At 51.3% G+C, this 21,020-nt stretch overlaps 1 protein-coding gene across 1 annotated transcript; it reads left to right on the top strand.

Moving 5' to 3' along the window:
• Nucleotides 1–3,718: 3,718 nt before the first annotated feature.
• On the top strand, nt 3,719–9,976 carry TCF15 (transcription factor 15). The gene is made up of 2 exons (XM_086332624.1): nt 3,719–4,345; nt 9,279–9,976. Exons 1-2 carry the CDS (start codon nt 3,827–3,829, stop codon nt 9,351–9,353), a joined length of 594 nt encoding a protein of 197 aa, XP_086188750.1. The 5' UTR covers nt 3,719–3,826; the 3' UTR covers nt 9,354–9,976.
• The last annotated feature ends 11,044 nt before the right edge of the window (nt 9,977–21,020 follow it).

Here is a 21,020-nt window from a genome sequence, read left to right as displayed (position 1 = left end):
GGGTTACCATTTCCTTCTCCAGAGGATCTTCTTGACCCAGAGATAAAACCAGAGTCTCCTGCTTGGCAGGTGGATTCTTTACCACTCTGCCACCTTGGCAAGACCCGTTTTCCCTCTTGGAACTTCAGTTTCTTCACCTGTAATGTAGGAATAACAATACCTACCTCAGAAGGTTGTGATGGGCAAAGTACAAAATATAAAGTCCCTGCTGTAAGAAGCTTTCAGTAAGTCTCCTATATACAAACCTTCAAGTTGCAAACTTCCAAAGATGCAAACGTGCATTCCATCAACATCAGGTGTGAATGAAACTGCAGCTTGCCCTCCGTCTCCTATTGCTGACAATCCTTCAGCTCTACCGTCTCCCACCTCCTCTCCCTCCCGTAACTCTTCTTGCCATTCACTCGACACCAGCCTCTGTATGCCAGCTGCTGTACCGTACTACTGTACTTTTCAAGGTACTGTACTGTAAGATTAAAAATATTTTATTTATTTTTTTAAGTATGATTTGTGTGAAAATTATTATAAACCTATTAAAGTACAGTACTATATAGCCAACTGTGTTAGTCAGGTACCTCAGCTAACTTTGTTGGACTTATGAACAAATTGGACTTTTGAACACCCTCTAGGGCTGGAACTCATTCATAAGCAGGGGACTTATCTTCCTGATGAAGACAGACAGCTGGCAGACAAGTAAATATGTGGTGTGTTTGCTGCTGTATTCCCAGTACCCAGAATCACGCCTGACACAGAGTAGGTACTCAATTAATGTTTGTGGATGAATGAATAAATGAATGAGTGAAAGAAATGATAAATACTCTGGAAAAAAAATAAAACAGGGGAAGGGGAGAGGGAGAGCCAGAGAGGTGCTGGCGGGTAGGGAAGGCCTACCTGAGGAGATGAGATTTGAGGGAAGATGGGGAGGAAGGAACGGAACTAGCATTGGGAATATTTGGGGACAGTTGGCGCCTGGCAGAAGTGTGCTCCAGGGATAGCAAGAAGCCCCATGTGGCTGGAGCAGGTTGAGGAACAGAAGAGGGGAGGGGCTGAAAGCCTAGTGTGGGTGGGCTGAGAATGTGGCAGGAGCCCCCTCCCCCTCCTAGGAAAAAGGCCTAAGAGAGTCCAAGCTGCTCAACGACTTCCTAGGGAGAATGCTCCTTGGCAGGGCCCAGCCCCTGACACGGCTAACGGCTAGCACCAACCACTGCTCTCGGGTGCTGTGCATTCCGTGTGCCAGGCCCCAGCTTTACTGGCATCAACTCGGGGAACAACCACCAAAAGCTCTAGGAATGTGGAGGTGGTAGTTTACTTGCTCAGTCCTGTCCAACTCTTGCCACCCCATGGACTGTAGCACGCCAGACTCTGTCCATGGAATCCTCCAGGTGAGAGTACTGGAGTGGGTAGCCGTTTCCTTCTCCAGGGGATCTTCCTGACCCGGGGATCGAACCCAGATCTTCTGCAGTGCATGCAGATTCTTTACCGACTGAGCCATCAGGGAAGCCCTAGGAATAAGTACTATTATTACTCCTCCGTTTTCAAAGCAGGAAGCTGAGACTCCAAGAGGCAGCTAACCTTGGGCCGGAACTGGGTCTCTCTGATGCCAGGCCCTGGCTTGCACCGTCCACATTGTCCTGGAATTCTTTGTTTACAGCTTGCCTTCCCCTCTGGGCTGCAGAAGGCCTTGAGTCTCATTCATGGTTTTATTTTACTCCCAGGGTCCCCTGTGTCAAAACCTGCCTGAGGAGCGAATGAATGAATACGCCTTCCAAGGAAGCCCCCCTCCCCGCCTTCCGGGCCCAGTTCACGCCCTATTTGGCTCCTCCGGGTCGTGCTGGAAGGGGAGGGGGCTGGACAGAGGAATCTCAAGCTGCCTGAGGGTCCAGAGCAGAAGAGAGGGGGAGAAGGTGGGGGGGGAAGCGAAAGTGAAGGGAGCGGGAGCCCCTGTGAGGAGGCGCAGACAGGGAAGGAAATCTCCCGGTAATAATTCATCGGCTCAGGAAGCAGCAGCCTGGCCTGGGGCTGTGTGTGGGGCTGGCCCTGCAGGGAGGGGGCCGAGCAGACTCCTTCTCCTCCTCTCCAAAGCCCAGCCTGGCTGGGGTCATGGTCAAATGAGGTGGGAGAAAGCCAGGTGTGGGAACAGACCTTCCCGAAGACCCTAGGGCCTGAAGACTTCAGGGACTGCTCTCCCAGCGGCCAAGGAAAACCCTCCAGCTCCCCGCCTCTCCCCCATTCTGGCCTGGGTCTGGAGAGCCAGGAAAGCACAGCATGGCAGAGCTGAGAGGTATCGTCCAGAGAACTGATGCCCAGAAGGAAGATGGAGCCTAAACGTACCTAGAGCTCCTCTGACTTCACTCCCTGGGCTCTCTCTGCTTCACGGGCCGCCATGTGGGCCAAAGAGAAAGTTATTGTCAAGGCCAAGTGAATCCAGGTTAGGCCAGCCCCACAGAAGGGAGCTGGGAAAGGGACGTGAGCAACCTGGGGACCCCAGCAACCATCATCATTTCAGTAATTCTTCCCAGAGCCTCTGAGGAAAAGGACGTGTCAGAAATCTGGCTGAACAATCTAAGGTTTCCAGAAGGAAGGAAGGCAACAAGGGAAGATAGTTCCTCCCACCCACTCTCTCTGTAAGCGCCTGTGTTTTGAGGGGGTGGTGTTGGCACTTCAAGCAGAAGGAAAGGGGAGGGTGTGGATTGGGAGCCAGGGGGGCTGCAGCAGCCATACAGGATGGGACTGTGGAGAGTGAGGGAGAGAAGTTCTCCTTGTATTGGGGGTGGAGACAGAACAGGGGTGATCATGAAGACAAGCAGGCTAGGGCCAGTGCTCTCACTCACTCTGAAGGACAGAGCTCTCTTCTGTCAATCAGGGGCACTTCCCCACAACTTCAGCAGAGAACAGTAACCATCAGTAAAGCACTCAGCCTTGTGTCTGGCACAACCATTTTGGTGGTAGAACCTCAACCAAAACGCCAACTCTGTGAAAGCCGAGAATTCGTTTTGTTCACATTTCTCTTCTCACCTAAAACCATGCCTGGCACAGCCGGGACCCAGAAAGTATTTGTTGAATGAATAATGAATAAAGCTACTGGCGTTTGTGTGTTTCGTTTTCGTTTTCTCTCTCTCTCTCACCGCCTCTCCCTTCTAAGTTTGTTGTCAGGGACGTGACACCACTGAGTCCTTATTTGGAAAGATTATTAGTGTTTCTCCGATTGTTCTCCGTGGACACCACCATCCTGTAGAGAATGCAGATTCCTGGGTCTGCTGAATCAGATTGGGAGGAATCTGGGCATTTATCAAGTTAAAAGATCCCCCCTCCCTTATTTGACAACACGTGAGTTGTAGCATCAAAACAGCGGAATTTGAGGGCAGAAAAACCCGAGTTGGTTTCCCTGCAACCCTCTTTCCAAACAAGGAATTGAAGCCAAGAGAGAAGGGATCTGCTCGCAGTCTCCGGGCGGTCTAGGCTGAAGATGAGCCTGGATCTAGGTACAGTCCATCCCACCCTCGCCGACCCCCACGTTTACCCAGCTCGCCAGCGGGGACCTGGAGCCTTCAGGGCGGGCCACCAGCTCGCGGGCCGCTTTCAACCTGGGGGACGGGGGCGGTGGGCGCCTAGCCATTGGCCGGGCGGCGGCGGGAGCCTCCCCATTGGCCGGGGCGGTGCCCCCCCGCCCCGGCCGGGGCGGCCTCCGGACTGGCCCCTCCCTCGGCTATAAGGCTGCGGCCGGAGGGGCCGTGGGAGCGCGCGGGAGCGCACGGCGGGGCGCGGCAGACGCCAGGACGCTGCTCATCCAGGGGGAACGCTGCTCATCCAGGGACGAGGCCGGGTGCCCATGGCGTTCGCACTGCTGCGCCCCGTTGGCGCGCACGTGCTGTACCCGGACGTGCGGCTGTTGAGCGAGGACGAGGAGAACCGGAGCGAGAGCGACGCCTCCGATCAGTCGTTCGGCTGCTGCGAGGGCCTGGAGGCGGCACGGCGCGGCCCGGGCCCCGGGGGCGGGCGGCGGGCGGCGGGCAGCGCGGGCCCGGTGGTGGTGGTGCGACAGCGCCAGGCGGCCAACGCGCGGGAGCGGGACCGCACGCAGAGCGTGAACACGGCCTTCACGGCGCTGCGCACGCTCATCCCCACCGAGCCGGTGGACCGCAAGCTGTCCAAGATCGAGACGCTGCGCCTGGCGTCCAGCTACATCGCACATCTGGCCAACGTGCTGCTGCTGGGCGACGCGGCCGACGACGGGCAGCCGTGCTTCCGAGCTGCGGGCAGTGCCAAGAGCGCGGTCTCCGCCGCCCCCGAAGGCGGCCGCCAGCCACGCTCCATCTGCACCTTCTGCCTCAGCAACCAGCGAAAGGGGGTGAGTGCGCGCCGCGCTCCAGCACTGCGCCCGTGGGGTCAGGGAACTGGCCCCTTAGGTAGCAAGAGAGAGGCAGAGACCCCAGTGAAGAGAGAGGGGAAGCAACACCGAGTCGTCGGGGGTGCGGCCCTCCAAGCCCAGGGTTTGGTGTGGAGCACAGCAGTTCACAGTGTCCCCCAAACGCGGGGTGCAGAGAAGCCCGGCGCTCAGGCGTGCTTTAGAGGATGGAGATTGCTCCTCCAGGGACACTCCCTCCAACTAGAGGTCTGCTGGGAAGAGCGCTTGGGGAGATCATAACAAAGGCATCGTTTATTGGGCTCTACCTACGTAGGGGCGCCTTCGTGGTCTTTCTTTTTACCTTCGCAGGACCCCATCAGGCAGGTAGCTTTGCTGGTTTCATCACTGATGAGGATCTGAGGCTCAGGGGTGCCCTCATCACCCAGCTCGGAAGCCAGAATGCAGGCTCCGGGTCTGCTGGGTGTGTGTGACCTGAACTGCCCTTTTTGTTAAAGATTTGTCCTGCATCCCGAGACTGACCCAGGGACAGGGGGCTAGAAGAAAAGGGGACGCACACCCCCAGTCAAGAGCCCGAGGTACCCAGCTCATGAGCAGTAAGCATGAATGAGGGGGTCCCCTGAGGATACCCACCCCTTAAAGAGATGCAGTGTCCAGGAAAAGCACTGTTGAGTCATTGGGGCAGAGCTTGAGGTAGGCTTCTGTGGTCTGCCCTAGGTAAGGATGGGTACCAGGCTGGTAGGGACTGGGTAAGGGTGAGCAGCTGCAGAGGTCGCTGAGGGGCACTTGTGGCGGAAAGCTGGTTCATCTCTGCACCAGTCCCAGGGAGCCTGCTTTACCCCTAGCCTTTCCCTTTCTGGCCTGGGCTTTTCTTAGTGTAAGGAGTCTTGTCTGTGTGACAGCTTTGCATCCCAACAGCTTCCATTTGCAACTGCAGAAACTGAGGCTGAGAGAGTCCCTGACCGGCCCATGGCCTTTTGGAAAGTGACAGGGCATTGGGGGCACAGGGAACTCTGCTCAGAATTCTGTAATAACTTAAATGGGAAAAGAATTTGAAAAATGATCGTTGTTCTTCAGTCGCTCAGTTGTGTCCGACTCTTTTCTACCCAACGGACTGCAGTGCGCCAGGCTTCCTTGTCCTTCACCAGCTCCCAGAGTTTGCTCAAGTTCATGTCCGTTGAGTTGTTGATGCCAACTGACCATCTCATCCTCTGTCATCCCCTTCTCCTAAAAAAGGATAGATACATGTATATGTATAACTGAATCACTTTGCTGTACACTTGAAGCTAACACAACGTTGTTGATTAACTCTAACATAAAATAAAAAATTTTTTAAAAAGCATGGGGGATTGGAGCCAGGCCTCTGGGTCCCCCAGTCTTTGGTTCTCAAAGCTGCCCCAGCTCCTCTCTTCACTCTGTTTGAGGAAAGCCCCTGTGTCCTAGCCTCAGACCACCCCCTTCCAGCTCATCAGACTCCCGCCCTGGCCTCTCACCCTGATGGCTGCCTCTGTTTCCCTAAGTCAGTCTTGGTAGGCTCAGACTTGAACTCTCTCCAGGGTCCCTGTTACTCCCAGCTGTGGGCCCCTGTCTGTGCTCCAGGCTGGACTGAGAAGCTAGGGTGGGCCTGCGGGCAATCCAGCCCACGCTGTGAAGGGCTGACTGGGCCCTCAGCGATATTCCCTGACTGCCTTTCACCCATTCACTCAGTTCAGCAAACCTCAGCTACCTGACAGCTGCTTTCCGTTGGCTCTGAGAACATTCCCAGAGAAGCAGGTTGTAGGTGCCGATGTACTGCAGTCAGAAACTCCCAGTGTGGTGTCAGGGCAGGGCTGGAGGTGAAAAGAGGGATGCTATGGTCTGATGGGGGTGCACAGAGGGACTGTCAGGGCCAGAGGAAGCCCCTGGCCCAGGGGCTAAGTCCCTGATGATGTTGGAGGATGGAGGCGGGCAGGTTGAAGGGTAGGGGAAGGTGTTCTAGGAGCAAGACACAGCTAGAGCTGGCGTCAGAAACCATGACCTAAAGAAGGGAAGACCTTGAAAGTGGCACCACACAAAGAGGAGGCGAAGACAGGCCAGTGACAGCAGTGTCGGCAGTCTTGATGAGCACTGATCTCTCGTGCTAACCGCCCTCCGTGTGTTACCATTAAAATCCCCCAGCAGGGACTTCCCTGGAGGTCCAGTGGTTAAGATTCTGAGTTTCCAATGCAGGAAACACAGGTTCCATCCCTGGTCGGGGAACTAAGATCCCACATGTTGCATGGTGCAGAAAAGAAAAAAAAAAAGATAAAAACCCTCAATAGCTGGGGAAGAAGGTGCTCTGGTTATCCCTACCTGTTTAGAAATAGCATCACTGGTTCAGAGACACTGCCCATGAAGAAGCCAGGATTCAAACTCAGGCCTGCTCGATTGGGAAATAGGAAAGGTTAGTGTGGGAAGGCCTGGTAACAGCAGGTAGCCTGGGGGCTTCTCTGCTGGTCTCACGGCCTCGCCTGGATCTGGCTCCTTCCCTGGGATCTGTCTACAGGACCTAGAACCCAGCCAAATTTGGCTATAGAAGCCATGCTGTCAAGTCCACAGACTCCTCTGGGAGTAGGCAGAAGGGGCGATCCTGGCCGGCTCTGGCTCCTCAAAGACTTGAGGATTCAACTGGAAGAAAACTGGCTGTCTTGGGGAGACCATGGGAGCCTTCTGGAGAGCTCTAAAGCCCTGGACCCTATCCCTTCACTCCGAGCTACCGCCTTGCCCCAAGCTGGCTGGTCAGGGGTTGGGGTCACCATGGAGATAGCTCCCTGCCGCATCTTGTTTAAGGAGGGTTAGGTGTGGCCCTCTGTGGTAGAAATAGCAAGGGGAGGTAGGGGGTTCTTTTCTCTGCCCTGTTTTCCCTTTTGTCACCTGAGGGTAGGGGTCACATAAGATCATCTTGTAAAGCCTTCCCCACTTGGGGTACCAGCCCAGGAGTCGTGGAGCAAGGAGATGCCATCATCAGGTGATGCTGATGCTAATACTTGTGAATGTTCGTTGAACACTTGCTATGTTCCTGACTCTGCTAAGGGCTTTACCTGTGTTAATGTGTATAATCCTCATGGTAACTACACGTGGGGAAACCAAGGCTCCATTAGCTGAAGTCACTTGCCCGAGGTCTGACAGGTAGTCCAAGATAGAGCTGGGGTTGAAGCCCAGGTCTGCTTTGCTCTAACCACCTACTAACTACAGTGCTTCCCAGAGCCCTTGGCACTCAGGGGCAAAGGGACAAAGAATCTGGGGCCTAGTCAAGGCCTCTTCTAAATGTGTTTGGCAGTTTATAAGCCTCTTTTGCAGCTGCACTTGCGTTTGATTGCACCCCTGTGGGGGCAAGTAGAATCATTTTGTCCCCATTTCATAGATGGAGAGATTGAGGTTCAGGGAGGTGAACAGTCTCAGCATTCTCAGGGGAATGCCAGTCTCACGATGACTGCCAGATGTGGGGTAGAGGCAGCTCTCCTGACCCTGAAAAGGTGGGAAGCTGGTTTTCTATGCTCCAACCTCAACCCGACCCCCACCCCCACCTCCATCCGCCCTTCTCAGCCACGGCTGCCAGAGTTTGTCTGAGAAGCCCAAGCCCCAGGCTCTGCTGGGACTGTGGCCTCAGCCCTCAAAATAGCCTTGCCTGTGAATGAACACGCTGTCCCTGGGCCCAGAGAGCCTCAAGGGAGGCTGGGCTCGCATCTGGATGGATCTGCCCCAACCTGGGCCCAGGAGTGGAGGGGGGCAGGGGGCAGAGCTCCCAGATGGTCAGCTATTTCTCTAGATGGCTGAGAAAAAGGCTGGTCCCGTCATCCCCTAGTCAGGCTCAGGAATGAGCGTTTACAGTGGGATTTCAGACCCCACCATGTCCTGGAAACCAGACAGACTGTGGACAACATGGATTTTCTAGCCCAGCCCTTTTTACCAACTGGCTGGGTGCCTCTGAGCCATTCATGCAGTGCTGGAGGACGCAAAAGAAGGGGTGCTCTGATGTCTGTGACTTCGCTGGTTTACAGTGAGGCTGAAACCCTGGAGTCAGACTTCAGAATAGCGGGGAGAGACTGTCCCTGCCGCGTGAGGGAAACAGGTGGCCTCCAGGCCTGCCACCATTAGCTCATCTTCCAGTGGACACCCCTGATCCAATCAGCATTGGTTGGTAACTGCTCCATGCCAGTTCCCAGGCTGGAACTGGGGCTACAGAGTGAAGGACTTTCCCCAGCCACCCCACTGAGTTCCCAGCCTGATGGGAGAACAGAGAGATCCCATATTCCCCTTCTGGGTTTTATCCTGGCCCCAGAAAGGCAAGGACTGCCAGGCAATTGCAGGAACAGAGAAATCTTCCTAGGACAGGACCGGAGTGCATATTCCTGGGAACACCTTGAATGAAGGCAGGGAGGCCAGAATTCCAGAATCTACTTTTGAGGCTGATGAGGAGGCCACTGAGTCCCCAGCCCGGGCAGTAGGAGAACCACTGTGGAATGTGTTATGCCCTTGAGTGTAAAATTGTATGACTTGACCTATATTGGATTTTTTTAAGCAACAGATTACATGGCAAAGAAATGAAAAAGGTAAAAAAGTATACAGAGTTTTTTAAAAAGCCTCCCTCCCATCCTGTCTCCTTATCACACTCTTCTTCTCTGAGGAAACCATTAGCAGTTTCCCATGTACCCTTCTCTCTGGACATCTCAGCACACAGGAGCACGCACTCAGTCCTTGATCTTGTCTTTAAATGATGTTATTGCAGCATCATCCCCTGTTAGTCCATATAGTGTCTTCTGCGTTCTGCTTCATGAACTTGATTGTGTGGCTAAGTGATGTGTTTATCAAGTCCCCTATTGCTGGGCACAGAGATTAGTTCCAGTGTTCAAGGGGAGCCAGTTGAACCCCCTAATACCTCTTTTTTCCCTTCCTACAGGGAAGCCGTCGTGACCTGGGGGGCAGCTGCTTGAAGGTGAGGGGGGTAGCCCCACTCCGAGTGCCACGGAGATGAGCCTGGATCCCTGTTTCATTTGCTCCAAGCAGGACCCTGAGAAGAAGGCCAGAGGCCAGCCACTGGGTGAAAAGGGGAGAAGACCCCAGGAGCCAAACCTGGGTCCCTTCTTTGTGTAGGGACCAGAGGACAATGACCTGGGCCCACGTCCCTCAGAGCAGGCCCCCGGGACATCTCCGCCCCACCCTGGAGAGCCGTGAGGACCCATCCAGCCGGCCCCAGCCCTGGCTGGTCAGAGACAAGGCAGATCTTTTGGAAAAACATAGACTGTTGGTGACAGGATGTGTGCGTGTCTACGGATGAGTGTGGGTGTATGTGTGAGAGAGAGAATTGATGGGTTTAAAATAAAAGGTATTTTTAAGTAAAAGATGTTCCCAGCTGCAGAAGGGAGGGGCCTAGGGACATCAGAGGTCAGAGGTGGCGCTTCTCCTGGACCTTGGAAGAGACACAGGTGTCACAGGGGCCGCCCTGTGCCCTGGAGGGGGTGGGGCTGAAGGAAGATAGGGGTCTTCCTCTCCAGAAATCGAGAGAACCAGTCTTTCATCGCTGTCTTCTTGAACAACTGTTGGGTATCTGGTGTGGCTGGTAAAAGAAAAATCTTAATTTTATTTATTTTTGAATGAGGCATGTATTCATCCATGTGGTTCACGATTCAAAAGGTACAGAGGGGTATGTGGTAAAAAAAAGCCTCCCTCCCTCCTGTCCTCCGGCCACAGCTCTCCCGCCGCAGACAGGCTCAGCCACTGGCTTTGTGTGACTTCTCTATTGTGTGTGAATAACCAAGCAAATACAGGAATACTCACGTATGCTTTCTTCCACCCTTTACACAGACAGTAGCCCCTTGTTACCTTCTTTCTTCTCCGTGCATTTTTTTTTTTCCTCTTAATCTAGTTTGGCTCTTATCCCAAGTCAGTACATAAAGGTAAAGGGTTCTCTTCCTTTCTGTAGTAGCTGTTTGTTCCATCTTATGAACGTACCATACTTTAATCCATCCCTTATCCATGTCTTTACAAACAGGGTTGGGAAGGCATGTGGTTTTCCACATGTGCAAATGAGTGTGTGCTAACAGAGGGTACTCTTACCCATGTTGTAACTGAGATGATTTGAAGAAATAATGACACCCAAAGGCGCATGGCTGGAGCATGGCAGGTTAATGATGTGAGGTCTGTCCACCTGTAAAGCCCAAAGTGAGCTCCTTCCCCTGCCCTGGAGATGCCCCAGTCGGGGTGCCAGCCCCTGTGACCCTTGTTATCCTCCCAGCAGCCCTGGGATATGGTGTTTCCCCATCTCACAGGTCCAGCCGAGAGGGTGATGGGAACGGCTGGTGAGTGCAGCCATTCTTGGCTCTCTCTGTGGGGCTCTGTCCCTGTGGGTCCAGGATCAGAGAAGCTGGGGAAGCTGGAGGCACGGAACAAGGAGAAGGGCCAGGAGAGACGGCAGAGCCAGGCAGCCACGCTTTCCTCCAGGTACTTTCGTATGCCTATTTTTAAATTTATTTTTTTTTAACAGACACTTTTTACCAGCTGAAGCCTGGCTCCAGATTCCATGCTGTACCCACTCTGTCACACCCTGTATTTGGCCCTCAGTCAGAGCCTGAAATGGGGCTGCCCATTTTGCAGATCAGCAAACAGTCCCCCTCTGGGAGCTAATTAGGAAAGCACATTGTACATCCCACACCTACTCAGGTCCAGGCAGCCCCTGGCAAAGCCACGGGAAAAGGACTGTGACCTTGTCAATGGCAGGAAACCTGGGAGTGAGGACAGAGCAGATAGTTGGATGCTCCGGGCTAGCGGCCCACTTCTGCCACCAGATTTGCTGGGCGACCCCAGAGAAGGTGCGTGACCCCTCCCAGTCTCCCTAGCCTAATCCCTAACCAGCAAGAACAGCTGAGACAGAATAATAACTATTTGTTTTGCCTTGTTAAATAGTTTTTATTATGCCATTTATGCATTGGGTAAACAAAGCCAGTTGTATCCAGTAGATGCAGTGAAAAGTATGTACCTCCCTCAGGCTCCTCCGCAAAGGCAACTGCTATTAGCAGTTTCCTGTGTGTCCTTCCAGAAATGCTCTTTACTGATTACTGGTTCTGAAAAAGTATTTATAGATGTCTCTGCTTATGTATTCATTGTATGTGTATATATATATATATACACATACTCAAATACTGCAGGATCTTAGAAATATCACCCATCCCAAAGACAACCACTGTTAACACTATAATAATCCTGCAGAGTTTCTGTAAAACACATACGCTTAAATAATCATTTACAACATACTAAGTTAAAACTTTTATCAAAGTGTAACATAAGTGCGGGACGGTCCATGTGCCATTAAGTATACTTTCACAGGCTGAGCATACCTGCGCACCCAGCATGCAGAGCAAGAAATGCGATTAGCATCATCCTAGGAGCCCCTCACGCACACCTCCTCGAACGGGGTTGCTGCCATTGTATTCCCCTTGAGATAGACAATGCACTTACAGAGCTCACACTTCAGAAGACACAGAGTAAACTGACGAGTCTCCTCTCCCAGCCACTCGCTTCCGGTTCTCAGAGGCAATTCTGTTAACCAGAGCTTAGGGATTCTTATAGAAATAGTCTTTGTAGATACAGGCATATCACATGTATCTTGTTTTTCCACATGAGAGGTGACATTTCACACACTGATATGCACTTGCGTGTTTTTTTTTCCCTAAACAATACATCTTGGACACGCTTCAGTGTTGAAAGAGCTGCTTCATGCTTTTTTGCTGCCTCATGCTTTTCTGCAGCTGCATAGTGCTCCATTCTGCACATTTTGTTGCTGTTGTCTTCCCTGGGCCTCATTCCTGGGTAGTGGACGGTTAACATCTTGGGGCCCATGTAAGCTACAAGGCCAGCACAACACACCTGACTTGGGAGAGGCACGGCTGTGGACCAGTATCTCTGGGAGCCGCTTGCCAAACATCCCTGCCCCCAACACACACGCTTTCTGCCTTTAGGATGGGACAGCCCAGCCATTCCATGTTGCCTGAGTGAGGGCTTACTCAGGGCTAGAGGAGTTAAAGGAGTTCAGGGAGGAGAAACCCAGGGCTGAGGCAGGTGGGATGAGCAACTTCATCCAGGCCACCTGGGACCCTGAAGGGGACACCTAAATATCAGTTCGCACCCTCCACCCAAACCTTCTTAGCCACAAGGAGCATCAGCACAAGAAGGATCTCAGAGTGCATCGTTTCATCATGAGAAGTTGAGCCCATACAGATGAAGCAAACTGCCCGAGGTCCCCTAGCTAGTCCCTGGCTCTGCTGAGCCACTAGGAGCCCAAGTCTTCCTGCCTGCCATTCAGGACGCTCTTCTCTAATTCCTCAGTTGCAAGTTGGAAAGCCTCAGAGGCCACCCACGGCAATGGAGAAACAGAGAGGGACAGCAAAGGGCCAGAGCTGCACAGCTTTTGGAGCTGAGAATGCAAACTCCCTCTGTCTAGCTCAGGGCTCCTCCACCACTTTTAGTTCCCCTCAGTGGCCCAGACCACTTCCATTTTATGATGCTCCCATTAGATTTAAAAAAATAAACACACTACACAATGGAATCCCCCAAACTCTAGCATATTCAGCAAGTTAACTTATTAAGCAACCATATACAATCACAAGAATGATGAATTATCATGAGAACTTAGAAGATTTACAAAATCATCAGTCTATAGGACACACATGTAAGGTTGACCATCTTTGTTCAACCCGTCTGCATCTCTTGCTATTGTATATTTTACATCCTGTGGGCTTTATATCTAAAGTCTAGACAGGGACAGCAAGATGCCATGTGCCCCTGGCCTGAGTCCTGTCCTACCGGGGGTTGATGCTATAGAGGATGTTACTGGGCAGTTGACAAAACTGGAGTAAGAACAACAGATTAAGGTATCCTATCAGTGTCACACTTGGGGCTTCCCAGATGGCTCAGTGGTAAAGAATCTGCTTGCCAGTGTAGGAGACACAGGAGACTCAGGTTCAACACCTGGGTTGGGGAGATCCCCTTGAGAAGGACACAGCAACCCACTCCAGTGCCTGGAAAATCCCACAGACATAGGAGCTTGGTGGGCTGTAGTCTATGGGGTTATAGAGTCAGACACAACTTAGCAACGGAGCATGCACACATATATCAACATTACATTTACTGAATTTGATAACAGTATGGTGATGTAAGAGGGTATTCTGGTGCTTCAGAAACACACTCTGAAGTATTATGGAGTAGAATAACATGATGTAGGTGATATACTATCAAATGGAATAGAAAAAAGTAACTGCAAGAGTGAGAGCAAGACAAAGCAAATGTGGCAAACTGTTAAAACTTGGTGAATCCAGGTAGAGGGTATATTGGAGTTCTTTGCACTCCTTCCATTACTTCTCTGCATGTTTGTAAATAACTCCAGAGCAAAAAGTTAAAACAGAGCTGAGATCTTGGCCCTCTAGGAGGTAAGGCCTGCCAATGGTCTCTTGGCCAGCTCTGACCTGCCCTGCTCCAGCTGCCCCAGCAGAGACAGAAAAACCCCCAGTGGACCCAGGCATTTCTGCCCATGACTCTCAGGCCCCTGTGCCCTTCAGGAGGCTAAGGTGGTCCCAACCCCAGAGGCTCCTGCCACCATGATTTATATCCCTGTGAGCTTCAGCAGCTGTGAGCACGGGTCCCGCCAGGCAGCCTGCTGGGGGGGCCCGGCGTTTGCTTACCAGCGTGTCTAATCCAGACCAGACTTGTAGGCCCCACGAGCCTGGGACTGGGCTCCCGGGGGGACCAGGGTCAGAGGGTAGGCCACTAGGGCCTAGAAACCAAGGAGATCCTAAGGTTGAACTGGTTGGAAGACAGGAGACCTGGCCTGGTCTACCTTGGCCGCTATTCCTGTGTGACCTAGGGTGGGTGTCTGCCTCTCTCTAGGCCTTGGTTTTCCTCGTTTTAGCACAGCCTGCACAAATTAGACCGGAAGGGCTATATGAACTAGGACAGACTGGCCCTGTGGAGGGAAGACTGATAAAATTTAGGAGCTGGTGTTTTCTGAATGCCCAGATCCTCTAGACTTGGAAAAGTGCCTGACTTTTTCTAAGGTCCCACTAGGTGTCAGGTCTTCGTCTACACACTTTACGTAAGTTAATGTAACCTACCCAACAAGTTATGGCTCCATTTTATAGATGCGGGAACTGAGGCACAGGGAACATGCCCACCTTTACATGGCCCCTGGCAAGCAAATGGATTTGAACCAGGTGTTCTGGCTGCAGAGCCTCACTGAACTCTCGCCACTGGCCCACACGGCCTCACTAGGTATGTGCCCAGTCCTGTAAGGGCCTGGACTGAACCTGAGCTTGCAGAACAAGATCGAAAAGGTCATTCTGGCCAGAGAGCAAGACAGATGTGGTGTCTGCTCTCATGGAGGCCAAGGTCTATCAGAAAAACAGGCTGTGAGCAAAGAAAGAGTAAAAATATGATTGGTGCTTCCAAGGTCTGTGGGGGTGTGTGAATGAGAAAGAATAGAGGAAACATAAGGATGATGCCTCGGAGGCAAGAAAAGACTTTGCCGAGCGTGCAGAGGTCCTGCAAAGTGGTTCAGGCCACCCCTGCATGAGATGCAGTGCTTGGGGCTCTTGCGGGTCCCTGGACCTCCCCTGAACATAACTTGATAATCCCTGACACGTCTCCTCTGGGCACCCAGAGCTGCTCTGCAAAGTACTCAGAGCAAGGCGAGCCTCTGTGGACCGAGGAGAAAAGCATGGGGGAGCTCACGGAGCACCAGGTCCGCGCCGGGCATGGTGTGAACCCATAATTTGTCGACTTCTTCCAACCGCAAGAGGCAGGGGCTGTTAGCATCTTCATGGTCACTCGGCCACTGAAGGACCAGGATTTGGACCCAGGCATGAAGAGTCCCTGGAGGAGGGCATGGCAACCCACTCCAGAATTCTTGCCTGGAGAATCCCGTGGACAGAGGAGCCTGGTGAGCTACAGCCCATAGGATTGCACAGAGTCAGACACGACTGAAGAGACAGCGTACACGCAGAGTGCAGAGCCACCCCTTCATCTTCCTCCTCTGCTGTCCGTGCACTCAGTGTCGAGGTTCCGAGGCAGGAGGCAACTCTCCAGGCCCCTGAGCTGGGCCAGAGCCCCTGCTCACAACACCTCTGGATTCCACCATCATGCGGCAGCATCCCAGGGCTTCACATGGTGCCAGCACCTAATGGGTGCTTAGCAGAGACCTGCTGAAGGACCAAGAAATTGGGCTTCCAGAACAAGACAGAAAAGTTCATCCCTCTGAGTCTGGGTCTTCTCCCCTGCCTGGAGTCCAGCCCTCACTGAGGGAACCAGAGTCTCAGAATCAGAGTCTCATATCCACCCTGCAAGGCGAGTGTGACCCATTTCACAGATGGAGACTATAAAGGAGCAGTGGCTGACCCGAGGTTACATAATGAGGAGCACAGTGAGACCTCAAACCCAGCTCTGCAGTTCATCCCATCTGTAGAAACCCACGCCTGGAAGCTCAGAAGATACTGGCAACGGGCCTTTAGCCAGAGAGGAGAGAGGGATGGGCCCAGAGCTTAGGGAAGAGAGGAGGCGCTGACCAGCTGGGAACTCCGTGGGAATGAATCTTGCCCCCAACCCCACCCCACCCCAGTGCATCCCCCCAGGCAGCAGCCAGGGCAGCGGGAGGAAGGGGTCAGGGAGATGGGTCTCAGATTCCCAAGGAGCACGCCCCCTCCTGTCCCCTGTGGGGTGGTTTTGAAGCCACCCAGTCGGCGGCGCTGGGCCTGTCTGCAGCTCACCCAGCCTTCTCTCTTCTCCTTCGAAGCAGCCTCCCCCTCCTCCCCACCCCTCACCTACCTTCCCCTGCCTCCCTCTCTCCTCTCAGCCCAGGCCCACCACCTCCCCCACCCCAGGCTCTCAGAAAGCCCTGGAAAGGCTGCTTTCTTTGAGACAGGAAGGTGTCCTCAAGTCTCAGGAAGGAAAAACAGTCAAGCTGAACCCACCAAGACCGTCTCCAAGGGGCCGGGGCTGGCACGAGGCCAGGACTGACATCACCTGGGAACTGCCACGGCCCGCAGCTGCAACACGCCTCCTGGGGGGACGAGCTTTGGCTATTTAAAAAAATAATAATAATAAAAATAAAAAAAACATTTCCAGTCTGATGTTTTCAAATGTGCTTTTTATAGTGGGCCCTGGGGCGTGGGTGTTTTGGTGTCCACCCACCCCCCTCCGCTTTTTCCTCACGTCCTGACTTTCACACTACACAATGCAATCTTTGACCAATTCCAGCTAATTCCCGGGGATGCTGGGTGGGACCTCCTTCCAGTCTCTGATCCCCTCAGATTATCTTTTATGTATCTGAATACATTTAATTTTAACTTTCAAAATATGTATCAATAATACATGCCCATGGGGACTTCCCTGAGTGTCCTGTTGTTAAAACTTCACCTTCCAATGCAGGGAATGCTGGTTGAAGAGCTAAGATCCTGTAAGCCTCGTGCCAAAAAACCAAAACATAAAAAACAGAAGCAATATTGTAATACATTCAATAAAGAGTTTTTAAATGGTCCACGTAAATAATAAAAATAATAATAATAATATTTGCCCATGTTACCAAATTCAAAAGTTGCCTGAGAGCATGAGATGAAATAAGTCTTTCCACCACTGCCTATCACCTCCTGTCTGCCCATGCAGCAAGTCCTCTTTTATTTTATTCAACAAAATCTCCTCTAGTACTTATTACGTGCCAGGCAATTTTCTAAACAATTATCTAGTATTAACTCATTTAATCTTTATAAAAATTATATGAAGTAGGGTTTCCATTGTCTATATTATTGTGAATATTGCCAGATATTCTATCCATATAGAAACAAATCTAGATCTGTACTCTTACCCTCAACTCCCTTTCTAAAACAGAAGCTTATTATATACCCTCGTCTGCACTTGCCTTCATTTACTTAAAAATGTATCTTAGAATCATTTCAGATCGGTGCTGAAAGAGATTCCTCATTCATCTTTACAGCTGCATGGTGTTCCCTTCTATGGAAGAATTACCATAAAATAATCTGTCCATTCTTGGTGAACATTGAGGATATTTCAAATTTTTTCTCTTATGAATAATGCTGCAATGAATTGCCCAAGTGATCCTTCCAAAGCATAACTTGGAATTCATCAGTCCAATATTCAAAAATTCCCCACCTTTCTCTTGTATGCAGAAGAACATCTTGAACATAGTGGTTATCAAGAACCCCTCTGAGACTCTGATGACAGCAATCAGCCTGCTGTCTGAAAACCGCTCACGAACAACTGAGCTTCATATAAAGTTCAGAGACTCCCGGAAACCCCACCATGGGCCCAATAATGCTACTAAAACCTCCCCTGACTGTGTGATGTGCCCATAACTTTGAACTGGACACTCTGAACTGTCAGCTCTGCTGCCAGCTCCGCTCCCATCTCCACTGCTTCTAGGTTTCAGGGCTATGGAGAAATTGCTTAATCTCACCAAGCCTCAGTTTTCCCATCTCTAAAATGGTTCTAATTATAGTAGGTTCCTCCTAAGACTGTGAAAAAGAAATTAGATCCAGACTCTAAAGTATTTAGCTTGGCACGTAGCACATCCTTAAACCAAGTTAGCTCTTGTTGTTTCTGCAAGATACATTCCAAACTCATTCATTTATTCAACAAATATTTATTGAGAACATACTATGGGCAGAGAACTAGGGCGTTCCAGGAGGTGAAGAGAGGTAGAGGTTTGGAAAAAATCAAACCAAACCAAGCAGTCATGAGTGACAGGGTCCTCTGGACTGCTGGTGGAAGAGGCGGGGGAACACAGAAGAGGAGGCAGCTAAGGTGGCCTGGGGTAGGGATAGTCATGGAAGTCTCTTCAGACAGTGGTGCTGGGTTGACTCTTAAAGGATCATGGGGGAGATTCTCTAGGTAAAAAGGGACCTGTGTAAAGGAGAGGGTACATGCACCAGCCTTGAGGAGAGAGCCTAAGGCAGCAGGGGGACCCCCTGGAAGGCTCAGAGTAGCCAAGGTGTTGGGGGTGAACGTGAGGGGAGAAGAGACTGGAGAGCTGGACAGGGCTGAACTGGAAAGTGGGAAGACATGGCTCTCATCTAGGGAAGGACTGGTCACGAGTGCAGGTAGAAAAAGCCTCCAGTAGACATGGTGGAGGCCCTATTAGCAGGAGGCCTGAAGGCTGGTTGGAGGCTGCTTGTGTCATCCGTGTTAAAAAATGATAAATTAGGTAGTGATCATGAAGGTAGGCAGAAGAGGGCAGCAGCCCAGGAGAGATATTCAGAAAGCAGAGGTGAGATAACAGGCCTGATTAAGAGACAGTGCTGGAGAGAGGGGGAAAGTTGAATAGAAAGGGCCAACTCCTGCCCCTTCTCCTGCCCACACTTGCAAGGGTTCCCATCACTCTTACAACCAAATCCAAAGTTCTCTCCCTGTGCTTCTGCCCGCCATGTGGCCTCATCTTCCTCCCTCCCTGTCCCCCTTGCTCTCTGCCTTCCCTCCTTGCCCTCTCGACCCCAGGCACACCAGCTTGCTAGCAATTCTCACAACACACCAGGCACACTCCAGCCTCCTGGTTTTTGTTTGTGCAGTTCCCTCTGCCTAGACTGCTCTTCTTCCATGTATCCTCAAGGCTCACTAATTCCTGTTTTTCATATCTTTGCTCAAATGTCACTTCCTCAAGGAGGTCTGTCTTGACTACCATCACTACAATAGCGCTCCTCCACCCATCTATTTGTTTAATTCTGATAAAATAGACATAACATAAATTTCACCATTTTAACCATTTTTTATGTACAATTCAGTGACATTAAGTACTTTCACCATGTACACCATCACTGCCATCTGTTTTCACAACATTTCATAATCCCAAACAGCTCTCCACCAATCTCCATCCACTTTGTCCTAGTTTTTCTTTGTAAGTTATTACTACCTGACATTATGATACTTACTTATCAATTTATCAGGTTTATTGTCCATCTGTGTAGAATGGAAGCTACAAGATAGCATGGCCTTTGGCTGTGTTGTTCACTGTTGCCTCACCAGCCCTTCAACAGTACCTGGTATGTAGATATTGTTCACTTGGTAAGTTGTGTCTAACTCTTTGCAACTCCATGGACTGCAGCATGCCAGCCTTCCCTGTCCTTCACCATCTCCCAGAGTTTGCTCAAACTCATGTCCATTGAGTCGATGATGCCACTCAACCATCTCATCCTCTGTCACCCCCTCCTCCTCCTGCCCTCAGTCTTTCCCAGCATTAGGGTCTTTTCCAGTGAGTCAGTTCTTTGCATTTGATGGCCAAAGTATTGGAGCTTCAGCTTCAGCATCAGTCCTTCCAGTGAATAGTCAGGGTTTACTTCCTTTACGATTGACTGGTTTGATCTCCCTGCTGTTCAAGGGACTCTCAAGAGTCCTCTCCAGCACCACAGTTCAAAAGCACCACTTCTTCAGTGCTCAGTCTTCTCTATGGTCCAACTCTCACAACCATACATGGCACATAATAGGTGCTCATTAAATGGTTTATTGATGCTTTTGAAGTTTGATGTGGTGTTGGAGAAAACTCTTGAGAGTCCCTTGGACAGTAAGGTGATCAAACCAGTCAATCCTAAAGGAAATCAACCCTGAATATTCACTGGAAGGACTGATGCTAAAGCTGAGGCTCCAATACTTTGGCCACCTGATGTGAAAAGCTGACTCATTAGAAAAGACCCTGATGCTGGGAAGGATTGAGGACAAGAGGAGAAGCGGATGACAGATGAGACAGTTAGATGGCATCAATGACTCAGTGGACATGAGTTTGAGCAAACTCTGGGAGATGCTGAAGGACAGGGAACCCTGGCATGCTGCAGTCCATGGGGTCACAAAAAGTCGGATGCAACTGAGCAGCTGAACAACAAAATGGCTGTGGGTAAATTAACTTCTCTTCCAGAGAAGGAAGATACAGGCAGAGAAGTAGACAATTTCTGCAAAATTCAAGAACATTCCTTCTTGTCAGCCCCTCTCCCACCACTTCTCTAGCCCCCCTCCTCTCTCCAGCCACAATGGCTATGTGGTCCCAGCACTGTTCTACTGCCTGAGCTGCTCCCCTTACTGGAAAGATCGTTCCTTCCTCATGCATCAAAATCCTCTTCCGTTTTTCAAAACCCTGTTCAATCCCACCTCCACAAGAAAGGATTCCAGACAAATTTTCATCACTCCAACCTCTCTCTCTTTCGAACCTAATCCTATGACCATCTCTGAAGTGGGTGTACGGTTTGCCTTACCTGAGCTACAAAACCAAGAATGGGAGGAGGGGTGGTTTTCCCAAAAGAAATGGCTACTGGGGCAGACAAAAGTCCCAGATATCAGTAGTGATGGATGTAACAGCTATGTCTCTGTTGGAGCACTGGCCACACTGCCACCAGGAACTTAAGTTATTTTTGTCTTCCCCTTGAATCTGTGAGTGCCCTTGGGGCAAGGTCTAAACCCAGGGTCTAGCACTTGGACTCTGCTTGAGGGACACCACTGTGCTTCCCTCCTCTCCTTCACAACCCAAGCCCTCTTTACATTCAGTCTGTGTTTTGGCCATCTTTGGAAAGACCCTGACCCTGGCTACCGCAGTGGCCGCGAGAGTATGCGTGACTCCTGACCCTGCCCTATCCCTCTGGCACAGCATATCCCCACCACAAGGGGA

The sequence above is a fragment of the Bos grunniens genome, chromosome 13 (assembly GCF_055505025.1).
Source record: "Bos grunniens cultivar Pamir isolate PY7600 chromosome 13, Bosgru_T2T1.0, whole genome shotgun sequence".
NCBI classification, from domain to species: Eukaryota; Metazoa; Chordata; class Mammalia; order Artiodactyla; family Bovidae; genus Bos; species Bos grunniens.
The sequence above is the reverse complement of the archived record's forward strand: the minus strand, read 5'-3'. Positions and strand labels throughout refer to the sequence as shown.

Bases quoted from the DNA above. Each gene is read 5' to 3' on its own strand.
- TCF15 (XM_086332624.1), top strand. From the start codon at position 3,827: ATGGCGTTCGCACTGCTGCGCCCCGTTGGCGCGCACGTGCTGTACCCG. The intron at 4,346-9,278 runs GTGAGTGCGCGC...CCCTTCCTACAG, and splicing joins TCAGCAACCAGCGAAAGGGG to GGAAGCCGTCGTGACCTGGG.